General features: G+C 57.7%; 1 protein-coding gene across 2 annotated transcripts; it reads right to left on the minus strand.

Moving 5' to 3' along the window:
• Positions 1–1,141: 1,141 nt before the first annotated feature.
• ZNF692 (zinc finger protein 692) lies at positions 1,142–20,918 on the minus strand. 2 transcript variants are annotated; one of them, XM_075913590.2, is made up of 12 exons: positions 20,762–20,918; positions 19,136–19,364; positions 18,929–18,960; positions 16,781–17,263; positions 16,267–16,315; positions 15,837–15,971; positions 15,322–15,549; positions 7,000–7,062; positions 6,051–6,129; positions 5,573–5,687; positions 4,355–4,454; positions 1,142–2,576 (listed from the first exon to the last, which is right to left on the minus strand). In XM_075913590.2, exons 2-12 carry the CDS (start codon positions 19,321–19,323, stop codon positions 2,279–2,281), a joined length of 1,770 nt encoding a protein of 589 aa, XP_075769705.2. In that variant the 5' UTR covers positions 19,324–19,364; positions 20,762–20,918; the 3' UTR covers positions 1,142–2,278. The 2 variants fall into 2 exon arrangements, with proteins under 2 accessions (XP_075769705.2, XP_075769707.2); XM_075913592.2 differs by having other exon boundaries at positions 1,153–2,576; positions 15,322–15,528.
• Between the last annotated feature and the right edge of the window lie 298 nt (positions 20,919–21,216).

Consider the following 21,216-nt stretch of genomic DNA (forward strand, 5'->3'; position numbering starts at 1 on the left):
AAGGGGCTTGGGGGTGCAGGGTCCGGGAGGGGTTCAGGGTGCAGGAGGGGGCTCAGGCCGGGGGAGGGGTTCAGGGTCCGGGAGGGGTTCAGGGTGCAGGAGGGGGTTCAGGCCGGGGGAGGGGGGCAGGGTCCGGGAGGGGTTCAGGGTGCAGGAGGGGGTTCAGGCCGGGGGGGGGGGGCAGGGTCCGGGAGGGGTTCAGGGTGCAGGAGGGGGTTCAGGCCGGGGGAGGGGGGCAGGGTCCGGGAGGGGTTCAGGGTGCAGGAGGGGGTTCAGGCTGGGGGAGGGGGGCAGGGTCCGGGAGGGGTTCAGGGTGCAGGAGGGGGTTCAGGCCGGGGGAGGGTCCGGGAGGGGTTCAGGGTGCAGGAGGGGGTTCAGGCCGGGGCAGGGTCCGGGAGGGGTTCAGGGTGCAGGAGGGGGTTCAGGCCGGGGCAGGGTCCGGGAGGGGTTCAGGGTGCAGGAGGGGGTTCAGGCCGGGGCAGGGTCCGGGAGGGGTTCAGGGTGCAGGAGGGGGTTCAGGGTCCGGGAGGGGTTCAGGCCGGGGGAGGGTTTCAGGGTGCAGGAGGGGGTTCAGGGTGCAGGGTGCAGGAGGGGGTTCAGGCCGGGGGAGGGGAGCAGGGTCTGGGAGGGGTTCAGGCTGGGGGAGGGGAGCAGGGTCCGGGAGGGGTTCAGGGTGCAGGAGGGGGTTCAGGGTCTGGGAGGGGTTCAGGGCCGGGGGAGGGGAGCAGGGTCCGGGAGGGGTTCAGGGTGCAGGAGGGGGTTCAGGCCGGGGGAGGGGAGCAGGGTCTGGGGGGGGTTCAGGGTGCAGGAGGGGGTTCAGGCCGGGGGAGGGGAGCAGGGTCCGGGAGGGGTTCAGGGTGCAGGAGGGGGTTCAGGGTCCGGGAGGGGGTTCAGGCCGGGGGAGGGTTCAGGGTGCAGGAGGGGGTTCAGGGTGCAGGGTGCAGGAGGGGGTTCAGGCCGGGGGAGGGGAGCAGGGTCTGGGAGGGGTTCAGGCTGGGGGAGGGGAGCAGGGTCTGGGAGGGGTTCAGGCTGGGGGAGGGGAGCAGGGTCTGGGAGGGGTTCAGGCCGGGGGAGGGGAGCAGGGTCCGGGAGGGGTTCAAGGTGCAGGAGGGGGTTCAGGCCGGGGGAGGGGAGCAGGGTCTGGGAGGGGTTCAGGCCGGGGGAGGGGAGCAGGGTCTGGGGGGGGTTCAGGGTGCAGGAGGGGGTTCAGGCTGTGCTGGATGAGGGAGGTTGCCAGACCATGGGGGGCTGGGAGGGCCTTTGCCCTGCTGCTGTTCTGGGGGTGGGGGAAGCGGCAGAACACGGGTCCGCCCCACGGGTGTGCCCGGCTCACGGAGGGCCCGCTGTCCCAGGTCGGTGAGCACAGACTAGGATTCGCCCTTGGGGGGGAGGGGCTGAGGGCGCCCCACCTTGGGTGTGGGGCTGAGCCCCTGGTGAGGAGGGCAGTGGAAGGCTTCCCTAGAAGCTGCCCCGGTTTGGGGTCCCGCATCTGCCTCATTCTAAATCCCCAGGCTGTGGGTCTTCAGGGGGGGGGGCACTTCGTTGCTGTACCCCAAGCCCCTTCCCTTCCCCCCACAGCCCCCCGTCCCCCTTGCCCTCAGGGACCACCAGTGGGGCCTGGCACGGGACAGCCATCGGGGATGGGGTGCCCTGGAGGCGAGAGGGAGGGGGCGGGGCTAGCAGAAGGGGAACGGACCACCCCCAGGCCTCGTTAGCCCCTTTCCTAACGAGGACGCTCTCGGCCTCGGAAATATTAGGCGCCTCCCTCCCAGGCTGGATTCCTTTGAGCCGCTGGGTGCAAGTGGTTTAGGAGCGCGGGCCGGGCAGCAGGACCAAGGGGGCGCTGAAAACCGTCCTCCCGCGGCCCCCGGCGCCCTCCGAAATCCACAGCAAGCAGGCGTCGAAATTCCCGGGAGGAGCTGGGCCGCTCTCTCGGCGCCTGCCTCGGTTTCCCCGTCTGCCACACGGGGAGAGGCGCCTGCGGGAGGCTGGGGGGAAAGCGGCCGCCGGGGGGAGGAAGGGAACAGCCCCGGGGCCCGCAGGGAAGACGCTTTCCCTCCCCTGTGCGTTACCTAAAAGAATTCTTTATTGCAGACGTCGGCAAAGCCTGGCGGCCCAGGGAGGGCCAATCGCAGCCTCTCTCTCTCGTCCCTGTCCCCCCCCTGAGGTCCGCCTCTCGGCCGGGTGTGGGGTGGGGAGGGCAGCGGGGGCTTGTCCGGTCGGCACCCTGCCCGGGAAGCATTCTGGCCATCTCCCGGCCCCTCCCTCCAGCCTCCCGTCAGTCACCGGCCACCGGCACCTCCTCCTCCTCCAGCTTGCAGGGGCTCAGCGCAGTGGCGGGTGGGCGGCGGCAGCAGGGGGAGGGCCCGTCCGGCGGGGGCGGCGGCGGGGCCGGGCCGGCGGCCGCCGCCGCCCAAGGGTGGCTCTTGCTCTTGTGGGCCGTGACGTTGTCCCGCTTCTCGAACTTCTTGCCGCAGAGCTCGCAGGAGAAGAGGTAGAAGGCGTCGGCGTCGTGCTTCCGCATGTGCCAGTTGAGGGAGGCCTTCTGGCGGCAGGTGAAGCCGCAGATCTCGCACCTGCGGGGGGGCGGGAAGGGGATCAGGAGGCAAGCCGGGACGGGGTCTGCCCGGCACAAGGGGTGCAAACCTCGCCGTGGGGCTGACGTGCTACTCCCCCCAACGTTACTGTTCGTTCCGGGCTCTGTCGGGATCCTCGCTGCACCCCTGGAGCTCAGCCACTTCCTGTGGCAGTGAGTTCCGCAGGGTACGTCAGCAGCCCCCATGCTTTTAAAGGTCACCTCCCCCTAGGGTTCCCAGGTGTCCGGTAAACAAATTGAGAAAACACCCGACATTTAAATGTCCGGTATTTTCCAACTGAGTAAGTTTTTCTGCTTTTCCCGGGCCCAGCTTGGAGCCTGACCGAAGCCTGCTCGGAAGACGTGGTATTTCAGCCCAACCTCCCAAATCCAGCCCCTTCCCCACCTCCGTATTTATTTTATATCTTTGTCTCGACAAATTTTCCCCAGAGTGTTTACTCCCCCCTTGACAAGTTTTCCCCAGTGTCCCCCGGTCGACAAATTTTCCCCGTTGTTTTTTTTCCCTCAACAAATTTTCCCCAGCGTTTTTTTTCCCTCAACAAATTTTCCCCGGCGTTTTTTTTCCCTCGACAAGTTTTCCCTGGTGTACTCCAGTCGACAAATTTTCCCCGTCGTTTTTTTTCCCTCAACAAATTTTCCCCAGCGTTTTTCCCCCCCTTGACAAGTTTTCCCCCGTGTGCTCCGGTCGACAAATTTTCCTCGTCGTTTTTTTCCCTCAACAAATTTTCCCCGGCGTGTTTCCCCCCTCGACAAGTTTTCCCCGGTGTGCTCCGGTTGACAAATTTTCCTCGTCGTTTTTTTCCCTCAACAAATTTTCCCCAGGGTTTTTCCCCCCTCGACAAATTTTCCCCAGCGTTTTTCCCCCCCTTGACAAGTTTTCCCCCATGTGCTCCGGTCGACAAATTTTCCTCGTCGTTTTTTTCCCTCAACAAATTTTCCCCAGGGTTTTTCCCCCCTCAACAAATTTTCCCCGGCGTGTTTCCCCCCTTGACAAGTTTTCCCCGGTGTCCTCCGGTCGACAAATTTTCCTCGTCGTTTTTTTTCCCTCAACAAATGTTCCCCGGCGTGTTTCCCTCCTCGACAAGTTTTCCCCGGTGTCTCCCTCCCTCACTTCGACAAATTTTCCCCAGCGCTTTTTTTTTTTGCTTGACAAATCCCCCCCCCCGCCCCCCGATTAATTTTCCCCGGTGTTTTTTTTTTTCTCAACAATTTTCCCAGCGGTTTTTTCCTCCCCCTCAACACATTTTCCCCGGAGTTTTTCTTTTTTTTTGCTTGAGAAATGTTTATCCGGTATTTGCCCCCGTCCGTGCCCATCCGTCTCCCTTCCTGGGAGGGGCCAAGGGGCCAAACCCGGGGCTACAACTAGGGTGGGGCGTGAGGCCGCAGGCAGGGGGTCAAGACGGGGGGCTCCCATTCTGGGAACAGATCTGCAGCCAATGGCAGAGGCTGGAGGGCTGAGGGCAGAGACAGCCAGGCCAGGGGCAGAGCCAGGTGCAGAGCTGGGAGACGGGGCAAAGCCGGGGCGATCTCCCTTCCCTCCCCACGGGCTGGTCCGGGCCCCACTGTGCCCTCCCAAAAGTCCCTCCACATCCCCCTCCAGCGGCCCATCCTTTGGGGTCTCCAAGTATCTGATGGGGGCAGACACCAAAGGCAGGAACAGGCCCCCGTCTGGGACGAGGGCCCAGCCGCGGGGGACGCGAGCCCAAGGTCCCGGTGCCAGCCAGCTGGGGGGGAAGGCAGGGGGACGGACGGACTCACTGCAGGGGCTTCTCCCCGGTGTGGATACGCCGGTGGATGATGAGGTTGCTGCTGGTGCGGAAGGAACGGGCGCAGAATTCGCAGATGTAATCCCTCTTGTCTGCAGGGGAGGAGAGCCCGTGAGTGGCCGCCCCGGGGGGAGCCAAGGGACGCAGATCGGGAGCGGGGGGGGGAGAATTGTGTGTGTGTGTGGATTCAGGACCAGAGAGACATCAGCAAGGCAGGTGTGGGGCTAGACCCACATTGGAGGGTGCAGGCCGGGACGGAGAGCTGGGGTGGGGGGATCCCCGGATCGGAGGAGGGGGCAGGGGATTCCCCCCCCCAATTCTATTCAACATATTCATAAACGATTTAGAGACGGGGTGAGCAGTGAGGTGGCAACGTTTGCAGACAACTGCTCAAGGGAGTTAAGCCCAAAGCGGACCGTAAAGACCGTCCACAAGATCTCACCAAACTGAGTGATTGGGCAACAAAATGGCAAATGAAATTTAACGGGGATAAGCGTCAAGTAATGCACATCGGGGAAAATAACCCCAACGATACGTACAATACGCTGGGGGCTAATTTAGCGACAACTAGTCAGGAAAGAGATCTTGGCTAGTTCTCTGAAGGCGTCCACGCAGGGCGCAGCGGCAGGCAAAAAAGCAAACAGGATGTTGGGAGTCATTAAAAAAAGGGAGAGAGACTAAGACGGAGAATAGCTTCTTGCCCTTAGCTAAATCCATAGTCAACCTGTGGAACTCCTCGCCGGAGGAGGTTGGGAAGGCTAGGACTGTAACAGGGTTTAAAAGAGAACTAGATACATTCACGGAGGTTAAGGCGATAAATGGCTATTAGCCAGGATGGGTAAGGAGGGGGTGTTGGTCAGAGGGTGGAGATGGACGGCAGGAGGGAGGTTGCTTGATGAGTCCCTGTTCTGTTCGCTCCCTCTGGGGCAGCTGGCGTTGGCCTCTGTGGGCAGACAGGACACCGGGCTGGATGACCCAGTCTGGCCGTTCTTATGATCAAGAGAGAGGGACAGAGGCAAAGGCAGACGAGGGCAGGAAAAGCCAGGGCCGTGGGCCGGGACTGCGAGGCACTGGCCGGCCGGCCGGCGCGTTTGGGGGGTGGGACTGAGGGTCGCTTGGCAGAGGGGCGTGGAGGGGCCCGGGGAGGTGTAGGCTGGACTGAGGGGCCCTGAGCGCGCACCCCCTCCCCCCCGGGCCTCGGCCACCTCACCGCTGTGCAGCTTCTCGTGCTCCTTGAGGTGTTTCTTGAAGTTGAAGGACTTGCCGCAGCTGGGCTCGGAGCAGGTGAAGGTTTTCTGGTGGACGTGCTGGTATTTCTTGTGGTGCTGCCGTTGGGAGGGGGTGGGGAGGGTCAGCTGCTGCCCCACGGCCCGTCCCCTCCTCCCCCTCTGGTTCAGAGCTCGGGGCGCGCTGGGCCTGGCTCCCTGGGGGCAGCCCCTCTCTCTCCGGGGGCCCGGCAGCCTCCGGACTTTCTACGAGGGCCGACGGGACCAGGGTCCAGCGCCGTCTGCCTCACAGGAAGCTCAGGAGCGGAGCCGTGGCTGCCCGTTTTGGCCGGGTAGGGTGCCCAGCACCGAAACCAGAGCGGGCCAGGTTCCGACTCTGCGGATCAGGCAAGAGGGGGGGGACCGGGGACAGGCAGCGTGTGTGTCAGGGTCGTCCCCCCCCCCCGTCTCCGTGTCACTCACGTTCAGGTACTGGCGGTTGGAGAAGATCTTGCCGCAGCCCTCGAATTCGCAAAGAAGGATTTCCCGCTTGGCCGCCTTCCTGCAGAGAGAAGAGCGGGGTGTGTGTGTGTGTGTGGTGTGTGTGTGTGTGTGTCACAGATTTTCCCCCCAGCCGGGAGGCAGGCCCCCTCCCCCTGCCCTCGCCTCGCTAGCGCCCTCCCTGCCCCATCCCCTCTCCGCTGGGGATGTCTGGAGAAAGCGCCCGGCCTCGCCGGCGCCTTTCCGACCCCCCTGTAAAGCCTGGGCCAGGTGGATTGGACAAAACGCCTGGGGGTGCTCGGGGCGACGTTCCCCGTAGAAGACGCCCACCGATGGGTGTGGCGGGGAACGTGAGCAAGGTATCCCTGGCCTGTGAGCCTGTTCAGGGACGGAGGGCGGGCAGCCCGGGGGCAGGAGGCACTGGGGCGGAGAGGGTTAACCTGGCGCGGCGAGCGGAGGAGGTCCCGCCCCCACAGTCTTACTGGGCATGCTCCAGCGGGAGGCTGGCTATAAAAGCCCGGGGAGCTGGCCAGTCTGGGCTGATGGCTGCTGGGGAAGGAGGCGACCCGTCCGCAGACATCCCCCCTACCCCGGTCTGGAGGGAAGAGACACCCCTCCCCTCACCAACTCCATAAAGGGATCCCCCATTGTTAGAGTCTCTCTCCACTAGGCCACACTGCCTCGGGAGAGACAGGCACTACTAGCGACCTGCCCTATGCTAGGAGAGCATAGCTACAGACTCCGACTGCTAGGCCATGCTGCCCTGAGAGGGCATAACCGACCTGGCGGGTAGCATGCCCTACCTCGATGAGGAGAGAGCGGGTCAGAAGTTCGACCCCGCTGCCCTGACAATCCGAGGAGGCCGTGGGTGCAAGGCTATTTGAGGGGTGGCTTAGCCAGACGTCGCCTTGGTTCCAGGCCGGGCTCCTACCTGATGCGCTTGGGGCCGATCTGGGCCACGTCCTCGTCGCTCGGCGGCCTCCGCTTCTTGCAGCTGCAAGGGAAGAAACACGTTGATTGGGTGTTCCCTTCCCCCCTCGCCGCCAGAACGCGCGGGAGACGAAAGCCTTCGGGAATCGCCAGCGAGCCGTTTCCCGCGGACGCTGCGCCTGCAGGGAGGGCTCCTGGTGCCAGATCTCACGGAGCTGGCGGGATTATAGGGTGCCCAATAGACCAGTGCGTCTTAAACTGTGTTCTGAGGCACAAGAGTTCAAAATGGCCACCTTAAAGGGGTAGGCAACTTTTTTTTTTTTTTTTTTAAATCAACAAAAAATCCTTGGCGTTCCTGATAAAAAAACTCAACTGTTTGGTGTTCCTCGGTCTTAAAAAGTTTAAGAAACACTGCAATAGACCTTCTCGGGGCTTGGAAAGGGCTCCAGAGAGACACCAGGCGCCTGTTTCCCTTTGTTTGCCTCCGACGCCCATGTCCGTCCTAGCAGATCCGCTACGGTGTGCCCCCAGGGAGGGCCACTCGCTCCTGCCAGAGCGCTTCATTTGGAGCGCTTTTGAAGCGGAGCACTCAGGATGGTGCTGGTCCGCCCTGGAGCGCCCACAGATGTAAAACGATCCCTGGTCACAGACGAGATCATTGTAAGATGACTCTTGCCTCTTCCAGGATGTCCAGGCCTCTCTGCCGTCCCAGTGGACGCCACAACGCCTGCCGGGCGCCAGGAAATTTGGCACGGCGTTGCCAATTTCACGTCTTGTCGGGTCAGCAGAGAGGCCGGGGCACAGACCCTCCAAGATCTGTAACCCCACACGTCACGTTGAAAGCAACAAGAGGCCCCGAAATGCCTTTGAGGGTTGGGGCGTGATTGTCCCCAGGGACCACGTGGCATTCGTTGTAGGCTGGGCACCCATCCTGGCCTTTCTGATAAAGGGGTGCCTCGCAGAAAGGATCCAGGGCTGTGCGCAGCTCGCCTGCAGGAATCATTAGGGTTCAGGGTAAACTGCCCCAGATGAACAGCTGGAAAATATATTCAGGCTGAACTTCTGAAATCCGGGACTCTCTGGTCCGGCAACCTCCGAGGACTGGCAGGACCACAGATATTGCTGAACCAGAGACACCTGGCCCGATTAGTAAACTCCCTGGTTCGGCACTGCTCAGATCCAGAGGATGCCAGACCAGGGAAGTCCAGTCTGTAAACACAGGACTCGCAGCATTTGATTTTTTGGTGTTGTTATAACTGGGCCCTCACTGTCAGGTTTTCAAGAGGATACAGCAGCTCCTAACCCAATAACGAACATTTGGCCATTAACTTTGCAACCTTTCTCCTAAGGCTTTTGCTATGAAACATCCCAATTTTTAATTAAAGAGAGTGACAACACAAGAAGACCAAAGGAGAAAGAATCACTCGACAGTTTCAAAGCTCTGATGTCTTGCAATCGAGATGGAAACAGAAGCAGATCGACTACGCAGCACGGACGTATTTGCTAAGACATCCCCTTGGTGGCTGTGTCTAGACTGGCAAGTTTTTCCACAAAAGCAGCTGCTTTTGCGGAAAAACTTGCCAGCTGTCTACACTGGCCGCTTGAATTTCCGCAAGAACACCGACTTCCTACTGTCTGAAATCAGTGCTTCTTGAGGAAATGCTACACTGCTCCCGTTCGGGCAAATGTCCCTTTTGCGCAAAGCTTTTGCGCAAAAGGGCCAGTGTAGACAGCTCAGATTTGTGTTGCGCAAAAGAGCCCCGATCGCAAAAATGGCGATCGGGGCTTTTTTGTGCAAAAGCGCGTCTAGATTGGTCACGGACGCTTTTCCGCAAAAAGTGCTTTTGCGGAAAAGCATCCATGCCAATCTAGATGCTCTTTTCCGAAAATGCTTTTAATGGAAAACTTTTCCGTTAAAAGCATTTGTGGAAAATCATGCCAGTCTAGACGTAGCCGGTGTGTTTATCACGGGCACTATGGTGATACAAATAATAATGAAATGATAATAAATCTCGACTAGGACAGTTAGAACCAAGCTGCTCTTGAATAAGTCCATAGTTTGCATGAAAAAAAGCATTAAAACCTTTACGAAAAATCCACTCCGGGCAATAACTTGAGAGGAAATGGTTTTATTTTTGGACAGTTTGACATTGATCTTCAATCCCTACTCCACACAAAATAACTAGAGTCTACCGTCGTTATAGGGTGAATAAATACAGTTCTCCTGTGCAACACACACGATTAGATGGTAGTATTTGCCAACAGTAAAAAGTCTTGAAACATATTGTAGTGCATAAAGATGATATACAGTTAAGGACAAGCGATCTAGTAGTAATCATGTTCAATATGTTCCATTGAACACAGAGGGAGATTGGGGACACACTTCGGTGCCACCTTCCAACGTCAATCTTGCTGCCACTTCTGTGGTTAGCGGTCCACGGTGGGATGTCCTGACAAGAGAAGAAAGTTAGAAAATAGCAAAACCGCCGTGTGTGTGAAGAAAACAGAAACTCAGAACCACCGTCGAGCGGATTACTGATGTCAGATGTCGGTTAGGCACCGAGGCTGCTCAACGATTTGCAGCACCGTATCGTGCAGACACGTACTGTCCTCAGACAGGGTGACGGTTACTTACAGGCCGGCCAGGAGATGAGTCGACTCCAACGGAACAGGCGCGCAAGGGTGCGGTGCCGTCTTGCTGCTCTCTCTCTCTTGCTCCTCTGATGTTTCGTTTTTTCGTTTTCTGCTGGCCTCACAGTGGCTACGGCAAAAACCACACAGCCATGTACAACTGCGTTGAGCCAAACCGGCACTTCCTTTCAACCTTCAAGGGACACCATCAACGACAAGTTCAGTCAATTTCGACAAGGAGTGGAAAAGTCAGGTCTGTGCACGTGGCTTTCAATGGGAGTTTGGCACCTCACCGGGGGCTCTTTTGAAAATCCCGCGGGGCACATACGTGGCTTTGAAAATCTGGTCCTAAATGCCTTCTTACAAAGGACTGGCAAACGCACAAAGTAAATGTAACCCATGCACCTAGTAGGGAGCTATCTCGTTAAGAGACCCCTGTGGGGGAGGTCGGAGTGCTACTGTGGCTGGGCAGACTGACCACTCCACCCAGTGTGTGTGGGGGAAACCAGCTGGTGGGAAGCAGGGCTGGCGGAAGGGGAAAGGGCTGGTCAGGGGCAGTGGGGCTGGCCAGGGGAAATCGGCGGGGGGGGGAGAGTTGGGAGGAGGCGGTGGGGGGATTGGGGCTGGCCAGGGGAAATCGGGGAGGGGGGAGAACTGGCCGGCGGGAAGCAGGGCTGGCCAAGAGGGGTCGGGGGAGCGGGACTGGCCGGGGCGGGAGTGGGGGGAAGAGCCAGCTGACGGGGAGGAGGACTGACTCGGACGCACGCTGCCCGTCTCGTACACGGTCCCAGCGAAGCACAAGCAAGTCCGGCCCCGGGAATTCCCTCCCGCCCCGGCTCCAGCCCCTCACGTAGTTGCACTGTGAGCGTGTCTACCAGCCAGGAAGTTCACAACTAGGTATTGATACTCCTAACAACAATAAAACTCACCTAATTAGACCATACCGGACATTTTATGTGTCTGGTATTTTCTCAATTTGTTTCCCGGACTGAACCCTCAAATACCGGACTGTCCGGTTCAAAACCGGACACCTGGCCACCCTACTTCTCCTGTGTTAATTGTTCGCTTTAAATGCTGGTTTGATTTTTGCCAAATTGTTTTAGTTACTTTCTCAGGGTGATTCTTCAGCGTCTCTGTAACTAGTAACGGGGAAAGAGCCCGTTCAGCTTTGTTAGTCTCAGTGTTTGTATTTTCTTGTAACAGGGTTTCTTTAAGCCTGTTCACTTGTGAGCTAACTGACTAGTTTAATCAGGGAGCTGGCTGCCTAGCAATGATCCACAGCAGCGGAAGAGGCTGCTTGGATGTCAACTGAGAAGTCCCTACAAGCAAGTGGAGAGATGGTTGAGACTCAGCATATAGGGTTGCCAGATGGTTTAACCAAAAATATCAAACACGCCCCACTCAAAAAAAAAAAAAAAAAAATCACCAGGGGAAAAATTCTGTTGAGGGGTATTGTCTGAACTTTTTTACTGGAGAGGAGGCGAAAATACCAGTCTGTCTGGGTCAATACCGGACATCTGGCAACCCTATCAGCACATGGTGCAGATTTGATGATCAGAGGCATAAACTGAGGCTTTGGTGAACTAAATGGAAGCTTTTGGGACCTTGCCGTCTTTTCTCACTGTGTTTGCGTGGACTGAACTGTTCACATTTTACTTTTAGTTTTCTTTTTACGTATGTTTACTGGAACTATGGCCATTTTCTCTGGCTTCTAACAGAGCTGTGTCCTGTTGTAAGAACTAGCTGATTTGTTTCTTCATAAGATTTTATAAAGTTATTTCATTAAAGTCGTTTCTTTCGGAACTTGAATGTAGGGAGGCTGACACTGGGTTAGCCTTCCTCAACTCTGGGTTTCTGGTACTGTGTGGGAGTGGGGTTTTTTTAGGCACTGGAGAAGGGCAGTGAAGTCCAGCCTACCCAAAGTTACATAAAGAAATTGAAAGTGAGGGGCGAGGGGGAAAAAGACTATTCCACTGAATTGTTCATTACCAGAGATTATCGGTAGGTAGAAAGCGTTCAGGGACAAGCATGACTTTGGAGCGGATGGTGTCCCTTTGAGGGCATAATTAAAATGCTGCAGGAAGGGCAGGGGAAAGCAAATTAAATAGATCATTTACCATTATTTTCTGCTGTGCTTCAGTTAACGCCTCCACCATTTGTTCTCAGCTGGTAGCAAATTGTTACTTCGTTTCAGAGCCCTGTAAAAAAAAAAAAAAAAGATACCAAGCGACGTTCAGTGTAAAACCGAAGCCACAAAAAAATCTAGAGATGAAAAATTTGGAAGAGCCTTCACAGTGCATGCAAATACTTACGTGGTGCGTGTTTGGGTGTATATTTTGGAGCGGCTCTCTCCTATAACCCCCACAAAAAGAATCGCCGTGAAGAGAGAGTTCAGGATGGAAGAGCGTTCACTCTTAATGCAGCTAACGCCAAAGCTTTGACAGGTCGCTATGTAATAAAAACATTAGAAAGTCTGGAAACACAGAGTTAGGGTCCAGAATTAATTCCCTGGTATTATGTAAGGTACTTAAACATGTGCGGCTTTTTAAGCATCTTCGATAGGACTCATCGTGTGGTTCAGCCTTCACACAGCCCTCGTGATTTTATTGAGAATTTTGTGACCGATGGTGTTTCTCAAAGCTCCAGCTCCCAGAATCTAGTGATCACAGGACAATGTTCGCTTTTATGTCGATAAAAGTTTCCAGTCCTCGTGTTTGAGGGGAAAATAAAAACATGTAAATTGTGACCTGATTGTCTGACCTAAGGGCCCAGAAACCAGAAGACAAATACAAAGAGCCAGTTATTCATTATGAGAAACTTCTAAACCAGTGTTTCTTAACTGGTGTGCTGCAGAGAACAGAATTCAAAATGGCCACCCTTAAAGGGGCAGGCAATTTTTTTTTTTTTTGCTCAATAACTTCCCCCCAGCCCTTTTTCCTGCAGCTTTTTTTTTTTTTTTTTGGCTCAACAAAAAAATACTTGGTGTTTCTCATAAAAAAAAAATGTGTTTGGTGTTCCTCAGCCTTAAAAAGTTTAAGAAACACTCTTCTAAACAATCCAAAACACACCCTGACGATTTCCGAGAGCCGAAGTGCTACTTCTGAACATTTGAGATGGGCAACACGGACTTTTAAGTACCTTGGTGACCGGGAGCCAAATAAGTGGTCATTCACTAAGCACTTTCACTAAGAATCTTTCCTCTCAGCTTGGTGAAGGTTGCATTAGGCTCATCACTCCAAATAATTTCCACCACCCGCCCTGTCTTAACTTGGCCTCCTTAGATCTTCAGAGATTAACTTAACTCTCAACTTCGGACGCGAGGGTTGAGACCGACACAACTTTTCAGCAACGAGCATAGTTTCAGCATCGTTGAGTGGGAAATTTAAGGACACAGGGCTCTTCTGTCTATCAAACAAAAGTACGACAAGATCCAAAAGCCGGAAACGCAAGTTAGACACATTCAGGCTTTTAACAAGGCACATTTTTAACAATGCGGGTAATTAACCTTAGGAACACATTGTCAAGGGTTGTGGTGGACTCTCCATCACTGGCAAGTTTAAAATCAAGATTGGATGGTTTTTTCGGCTGTGGTGCACACAAGAAATAATTCAGAGAAAACCAAGGGCCGGTGGTAAACACCAGAGTTCAGACTACGGTCCCTCCTGGCCTTATACTCTATGCCAGTGTTTCTCAACCAGTGGTACAAGTACCCTCGAGAGAAGTCTGGGGAGTACGTCAACACAACTGAAATTTGGAGAAAACTGAATTTTTGTTTGAAGATTTACAGAGCTTTATTATTTGTGTGCTTTTTACGCCCAAAAATTTCATCACCCACCCATCTATGTTTAAGTTGTTTAAACAAATGTGTTACAACGGTAGAAAAAACATTTGTGTGTCTGAAATGTGTAGGTACTGGGGGTACTTAAATTTTTTTAAAGGATCTTTATAAAAAAAGGTTTGAGAAACACTGCTCTAGGCAACAATTTGCTAATGCAGCCATCAACTTCTGCATAAAAGCATTATGGATTTACACGCGCGGCTTCAGTGCAGACAACCAGACGCCACACTGCTGAATATTGATGATCATCCTTATATGAAAACTACTATACTGGGTGGGGAAGGGGACAGATTTTGCACCACTGCATCAGCGCAGAATTAATGTCCCCCATAGATTCTGTTTTCTCCCACAGACTAATGGATTTTGACGAGGAAATGAAGGCTAACCTTTCGCCTACCCCGGGCTAACGTGGCGCCAAAAGAGAGGGCAGTAAACTTATAAGCAGTCACAGAAAAGTGGGGGTGGGAGAGGCTGCCTTCATTATAGCACCCTCCTGGTGTGACTAAGTGAGGAGGCATGGGATATGGTGGGGGGACGGGGACAGAGCAAGGTACATGGGGTTGCTGGGGTTCAGAAGGGCCAATGGCAGTGTTAGAAGGGGGTGGGGGCACAGAAGCTAGGGACTGCATGGGGAAAGCTCTCCAGCAACCCTTCCCCTTCAAAAACCTCTTCCATCCTTCTCCCAATACCCCTCCAGGGTCACTCCGAGGCTCCTTCCCAGCGATTCCCTCCCTCTCCGCCAGCTCCTCCTTCACCCCAGGCTCCCCCAAGCTTTGAACACGGCTTCGGAGGGCGGCAGGAAACAGGCTTCGATATTGGCGTTCACATGGATCTCTACTCAGCGTTCTGTCTGAAGACGCCGAGGAAGATCTATTTGAAATAGATTCCTACTTCCCGAAACGCCTCTGTTCGCGTAGCGATTACGACAGAGACATTTATTGGCAGCGGTTTTGGAACGAAGTGCCGAACGAGTTGAAACTGATCACGCTGCGATGTGGCCAATCCGAATAGGCAGGATTGTAAAGTACTGCGGGGAGAATGTTCAATTTTTGGGCGCAGAATTCCCCGCCCCGAGTCACTAGCTCCGCAAGGAAGCCCTGTTCAGCTGTTCGCCTCTTCCCTGGTGAATAGGAGATTGGCGTCTACTCGAGCCACACGGTCAGAGGAGCAATCCCTTTGCGGGGGGAAGCTCGGATGTGCCAGTCTTCCATTGACGTTGGGGATTTCACGCCCGTGGTGTAAGTCATGCAGACGCCACAGGGTCAGGGAGCTGTAACTGGTTCCCCTTGCACTGAACGGAGCAGACATTTTAGCTCTGTCTTCCTACCCACGCCCTGGTCCAGTAGCACCGCAGAGTGACGCGCACCTTGGGAAGGAAGTCTGCTCGTAACTCTGAAAAGTTCACAACTGAACAAAACGTTGCGGCGGCTTTTTCCAAAGGTTACCACGGAACATCGGCTTCCTCCAGCTTTGCCCCTTAACGGGGCAGACGAAAACCGACGCTTTCCCGCTTTTTTTAAAGTCGTTTACGTATAATACAATGCTGCATGGCATTTGGTGGCTTTTTTTTTTTTTTGGGTGGTCTCTGCTGCTGCATACCTGGTGCCAAACGAGGTGTGCGGTCCACGGGTCAGTTCGCACCTCTGAGGGTCTCTTGAATGTTTGCCTCCCTCGCGCTCCCTTAATTCCATCCCCACTGAAGTCGCTTCCCCGATGGGCCCAGTGCCGATCGAGCGGGGACAGACAAACCGACCCCAAGCCCTCCCTTTTTACTTATTCTCTTCTCGTCTCCCGCCTCTTCTCCATATGTGCTCAGCCTCCCCCTTCCCACCTCTGTCCGTCTGCCCCTCTCACCTAAGCTGCGCCGCCTTCTCCTCCGGAGGGCTGTCATCGTCCGGCTCCGGCTCCGAAGTCCCCTTCGCGGGACTTTTGCCGCGCTTGTCCTGGCTGCTGTCTCTTTGTAGCTCGGAGTCGCTGGACGGGCAGGAAGGGCGTAGGAACGGGTTCCAAGCTGGGTCAGGGGGCTCGCCAATGACAGAGGAAGCTAGTCCCTCACACGCCCTAGAGAGAGAAGCACCCAGACTAAAAGCTTCTCCTCCACGCCAGCATTAAAGGACTCAGCGGATTAGCCCAAGCTCCCGCCAAGAGCGGAGAGTTCAGATGCGCAAGTGTCAGGGTTAGATTTCCCAGAACAGCCTCCCTTCCACAGGGCACGCTTCGTGCATGGGTCTCTCGTTCCCGGGGTCGGAACACAGTCCCGAGAAGTGAGGGGGGCAGGAAGGGCAGGGGGTTACGGTCCAAGACCTGAATTTCCCTGGCCAGAGCCTCTGCAGCTCCCCGCAACCCAACCTGTCCGCAGGGCTCCTTACCTGTCCAGCGAGGGGTGGTAATTCTCATCTCGCAGGTCGTCCGTGTACGTGAGGTCGTCCTCCTCGGTGAAGTCTTCGTCCTCGTCCTCCGGGGGCGCAGGCGCCTCCTCCGACCTATCCTCCAACCCCGGCGTGCTGCAGGAACCAAATGTCAAGGGAGGGGGCCGGGCGGATGCGCCCCTCCCTAGCCGCGGCTCCCAAGCCCGTCCCTGATGGCCGTTGTGTCAAGAGCTACTGCAGAAGCGGTTCCCAACGGGGCGGGGGAGTGTTAACAGGGAGGGGGCAGGACGGCTCCCCTGGGAACTGGACTAAGAAGTCCGCAATTCAATTCACACTGGATGTTGTCCGATAGGAGTGACTCTAGATCACCATGCCGGGGATCGGTGAGCGCCAGGGACGGATGAGGGGGATAAGAGCCGCCCACACTCACCTCTCCGGCTCCGTCCCTTCCATGCCAGACTCTGCCTGCTCCAGGGGAGCTGTGGGGGAGAGAAACTAGCTGCAGTCAGTTGGAGGGCGAGGGGGAACCACGCTCCTTGGGGTATAAAGGCCCCATTAACAGGTGTGGGGCCAGGAAAACCTATCAACCAGTTCCCAGAACTGTCCACTGAGATTTCTTGCTCCTACCCAGCAGCGGATGCTGGTGGCTAAGGAAAAAGGGTGGGGTGGACCCTGCTCTGACCTGCCCTGGCGGTTTCGCCGTGGCAGGATCCCAGCGGCGCTTGGCTGGACATCTGGAGAGCCCTGCGCGAACGCGACCGTCTGTCCGTGGATGCGGAGGGACGTCAGGGGCCATGGATCCGCAGGGCCCTGCTCCCAGGAGAGACCGCGGCCAAAGGCCAAGTTGGCAGCTCCACCGGCCATGGGGCTGTCGCACACTTTGCTCCGCCGCCAGTGGGGAGACGCGGTTTTGGGCAGAGCTGGGGGCCGGCGCGGCCGCTCACCTGCCTCAGCGCCAGCGCTCTCGGCTCCTAGGTCCGTGCCGTGGTCCGTGCTGCCCGCGGGGGATGGCGCCTCCGTTTCCCGCACTGCAGCGCCGTCCCCGGTGGGGCTGGCCTCCGCCTTCACCGCCTCCCCCGACACATCCCGGGAAAGCGCTGCCTGGCGGAGCGAGCGCCTGCGGCTGGCAACTGGGGAGGGGGGCGAGCTGGGCTGGGAGCTGCCCTCTCTTTCCTTCCTGCGCCGGGACGCGGCTCGGCAGGGCTGGCCGCCAGCTGCCGGTGGGGCACGGCCCTGCTCCGCCGCTGCGGGGGGGCCCCAGGAGAAGGTGTGGCCAGCCAGGCACTCCCACACCACACTCCACGGAGCCCCCGTCCCGCCGGCTGCGGGGGTCTTCACCGCGGGGAGGACGCTGCACTCCTGGCTGTGAGCGTGAGACAGGGCGACCAGGCGCTGCAGGGCATCTGTGGGGAGGGAGCCCCCCTGCTCTGGGAGAGAGAGAGAAAGAACCCACGCGTCAGCCACGGGTTGCCCCTCTCTATCCATCCCCCCACAGCACCATCCCCACTCCCCCATAACCCAAGCCTTCTAAGCCTATCCAAACTTGGCGGGCGGAAACCAGCAGAACCCGACAACCCTGCCCACGGGCAGTGGGAAATGGAACGGCTCTCGGGCCACGCACAGAACCCCAAAGGGCCGCAAGCGGTCCGCAGGCCCTAGGCACCCAACGCCGGCACGCCACAATACAGCGAGTAACACGCCGGGGATCAATCCCCCGGTGCAGTGTTTCTTAAACTTTTTAAGACCGAGGAACACCACACAATAACGGTTTTTTTATGAGGAACACCAAGGATTTTTTGTTGAGCAAAAAAAAAAGAAAAGAAAAGTTGCCTGTCCCTTTAAGAGCGGCCATTTTGAGCAGCACACAGTTTAGGAAACACTTCCCTGCTGGAAGATGCGTAAAACCAAATCGGATACCACACTGCAATGTCTGTGAGCCAAGAGAATGTGGTCCCCACCCGACCCGGGGCCAAGTTATCTCCCGGTTTCCGTGAGACCAAAAGCGACGGAAGCCCTGATTATCCAGAAATCAGCCAGCTGCTCTCCCTTGTATCCGCTCACTCCCCTTCCTGACGCCACTTCACCTACGTCCCGCTACTATTTTATTATCGCTGTATGCTAACCCGATGCAGCGATTGCGGGCACGGGCGTATCTACCGTGGAGTGTCTTCCTGACTCCTCCCTGTTATTTCTCTGCACTGTCCAAGTGAGAAATTTTCCCACAATCTGGGAAAATTCGGGACAAGGAGTGGGCCGGGAAGAAGTCGGTGGATTATTCAAGGCTAGTGGGCACCACCACGGTGCGGTAGAGCCGCCAAACGTGGGCTGCCTAGCACCCGGACTCTCAGGGGACGGCTACGCAGCAGGGCAAACGGCGAGTTACGTCAATGGCGTAACTGACGTTGAAATAGCTTAACTCGGCTTTCGGCATGGTCTACCCAGACAAGGCTCTTCCTACAACTTCCCTGACTCCTCGTGCAATGCGGGTTCCAGGAGTCGGAGCAAGATGCCTTCCAGCCCGACGTGATTTCGAAAGAACGGCTTGCCGTGTAGACACACACGACATTACGTCGTTATAAGTCCCCTCGATATTTGTCGTTCCGCAGCTACGTCGTCAATTCATTCAGGAAACTAACGTCATCATATCTGCACGGACATCATTTTTCAAGGGGCCAAAAGCCAGCAACGTAAGCCTGGCGAGTTTAATTAAAAAAAACGCGGCTCCTGCTGGTGTTGCTCACGGCCGGGCCGCTCTGTGCCTGGAGGGAGCGACTTATAACGAAACGACGTGTCTCGTCTACTGTATTTCTATGGATTGTTTTTGATGGGTTCTAGGGACATTAGACGTAGATACACGTATGTGAACTGTATGGGATGGGAATGTGTCCCACGCTAATTACGTTATTCCTCGTTCATTCCCCTTTGTAAGTCGTTTCGCTACAAGCTGCATTCTTAGGAACGTAACCTGGACTTACAATGGGGACCCCCTGGATTTGGAAATTCGTAGAGGACACCGCCTACGTCTCCCCCCGTGGAGACGTGTGTGCGGCGTCAGAGATACCTCCCTCGCCAGAGGTAGGTGGTGCGCCTACCTGCACTCAGCACGCAGCCCTGGGAACTGTACCTGCGAGAGAGGGGAGAGATGGCGTGAATGGAGATGCAGAGCCCCTCCCCCCGCCCCGAAAACGGCACCTGCTCCATAGATCAGGATCCCCCACATGTCCCCCTCCTTTCATAGGACCTGCCCCCCACACCCGTCCCCGCCATGGGGCCAGCCTCCTCTCGCCTCCGCCCCTCACCAGTCGAGCAGGTACTTGGCCAGCTGGGAGTGCAGGGAGAAGCCCAGGCGCTCCTTCAGCGTGCACCACTGCTCCAGGTGGCGCCCGATGCGGATGCGGCACTTGCTGCGCCGGGCGTCCAGCTCCCTGCGCTTCTGTTTGCGGATGCTCTCGGGGGCCCGCTGCCGGCCCTGCCGCCCCGGCTCCATCCTCCCGCCACGGGCGCCGCCGGCTGGGCAGTGGGGAGAGACTGGGGCAGGAGAAGGGAAACTGAGGCACGGACACCCCACCCGTTCTCCCCCACAGGCCTGCCCCAATCAGCTTCCCCGACACAAGTGGAGGGTCAAGGCCAGAACTGGGTCCCATTCTGCGCCAGTCACTGGCCTCACAGGGCCGCCTAGGCACCCTGCAGCCCCACACTGCTGGCCCCCCCTTGGCGCTGCCCACCACCCCATCCTTCCCACTAGAGCCCCGCCCCTTTCCTCAGCCCCTCCCCTTCAACAGCCCCTCCCCTTTCCTCAGCCCTGCCCCTCAACATCCCCTCCCCTTTCCTCAGCCCCTCCCCCTCAATAGCCCCGCCCCTCCCCTTTCCTCAGCCCCTCCCCCTCAATAGCCCCTCCCCTTTCCTCATTCCTGCTCCTCAACAGCCCCTCCCCCTCAATAGCCCCGCCCCTCCCCTTTCCTCAGCCCCTCCCCTTTCCTCAATAGCCCCTCCCCTTTCCTCAGCCCCTCCCCCTCAATAGCCCCTCCCCTTTCCTCAGCCCCTCCCCCTCAATAGCCCCTCCCCTTTCCTCAGCCCTGCCCCTCAACAGCCCCTCCCCCTCATTAGCCCCTCCCCTTTCCTCAGCCCCCTCCCCGTCAATAGCCCCTCCCCTTTCCTCAGCCCTGTCCCTCAATAGTCCCTCCCCTCAATAGCCCCTCCCCTTTCCTCAGCCCCTCCCCCTCAATAGCCCCTCCCCTTTCCTCAGCCCCTCCCCTCAATAGCCCCTCCCCTTTCCTCATTCCTGCTCCTCAACAGCCCCTCCCCCTCAATAGCCCCGCCCCTCCCCTTTCCTCAGCCCCTCCCCCTCAATAGCCCCGCCCCTCCCCTTTCCTCAGCCCTGCCCCTCAACAGCCCCTCCCCCTCATTAGCCCCTCCCCTTTCCTCAGCCCCTCCCCCTCAATAGCCCCTCCCCTTTCCTCAGCCCCTCCCCCTCAGCCCTGCCCCTCCCTCCCCTTTCCCAATAACCCCTCCCCTTTCCTCATTCCTGCTCCTCAACAGCCCCTCCCCCTCAATAGCCCCTCCCCTTTCCTCAGCCCCTCCCCCTCAATAGCCCCGCCCCTCCCCTTTCCTCAGCCCTGTCCCTCAATAGCCCCGCCCCTCAATCGCTCCCTTTCCGCAGCCCCTCCCCTTTCCCTCAGCTCCACCCCCAATAGCCCCGCCCCTCTCCCCAGCCCCGCGAGCCGCGCTTCCCGCCGTTCGGTGGCCAATCCGCGCAGGGCGCGCGCTAACCGCCCCCCCTCCCCCCAACGGCCGCTCGGGCGTTTCCCGCCTCGGCGCCTTAAAGCGGCGCGCGGGGGGGGGCGGGGACCGCTGGGGCAGCGCAGGGTCCCGCCCCCTCCCCCCAACACCCACCCGGAATCCCCCACCCCCTCCGCCGAGCTTACCCCGGGGAGGGCCCACCCCGAGGCCGTGTCCCCTTTAAGAGACGCCGCTGACACAGCGCGGGCTGAGACCATCACAAGATGGCGGCGGCCCCCTCCCACCCCAGGGCTTGAGGGCGGGAACGCGCATGCGCCGAGGAGTCCTCCCGGGCCAGAGGGCTCGCGTCCCTGTGCATGCTGGGAAATGGAGTCCGATGCCTCCGCGCACGATGGGAGCTGTAGGCTCCTGCCCCAGTGCATGATGGGAGCTGTAGTCCCCCAGTCCCAGTGCATGATGGGAGCTGTAGCCCCCTCAGCCCCAGTGCATGATGGGAACTGTAGTCCCCTCAGCCCCAGGGCATGATGGGAGCTGTAGTCCCCTCAGCCCCAGTGCACGATGGGAGCTGTAGGCTCCAGCCCCAGGGCACGATGGGAGCTGTAGTCCCCTCAGCCCCAGTGCATGATGGGAGCTGTAGTCC

This window comes from Pelodiscus sinensis, chromosome 19 (genome assembly GCF_052426305.1).
Source record: "Pelodiscus sinensis isolate ZL-2025 chromosome 19, ASM5242630v1, whole genome shotgun sequence".
NCBI lineage: Eukaryota > Metazoa > Chordata > Testudines > Trionychidae > Pelodiscus > Pelodiscus sinensis.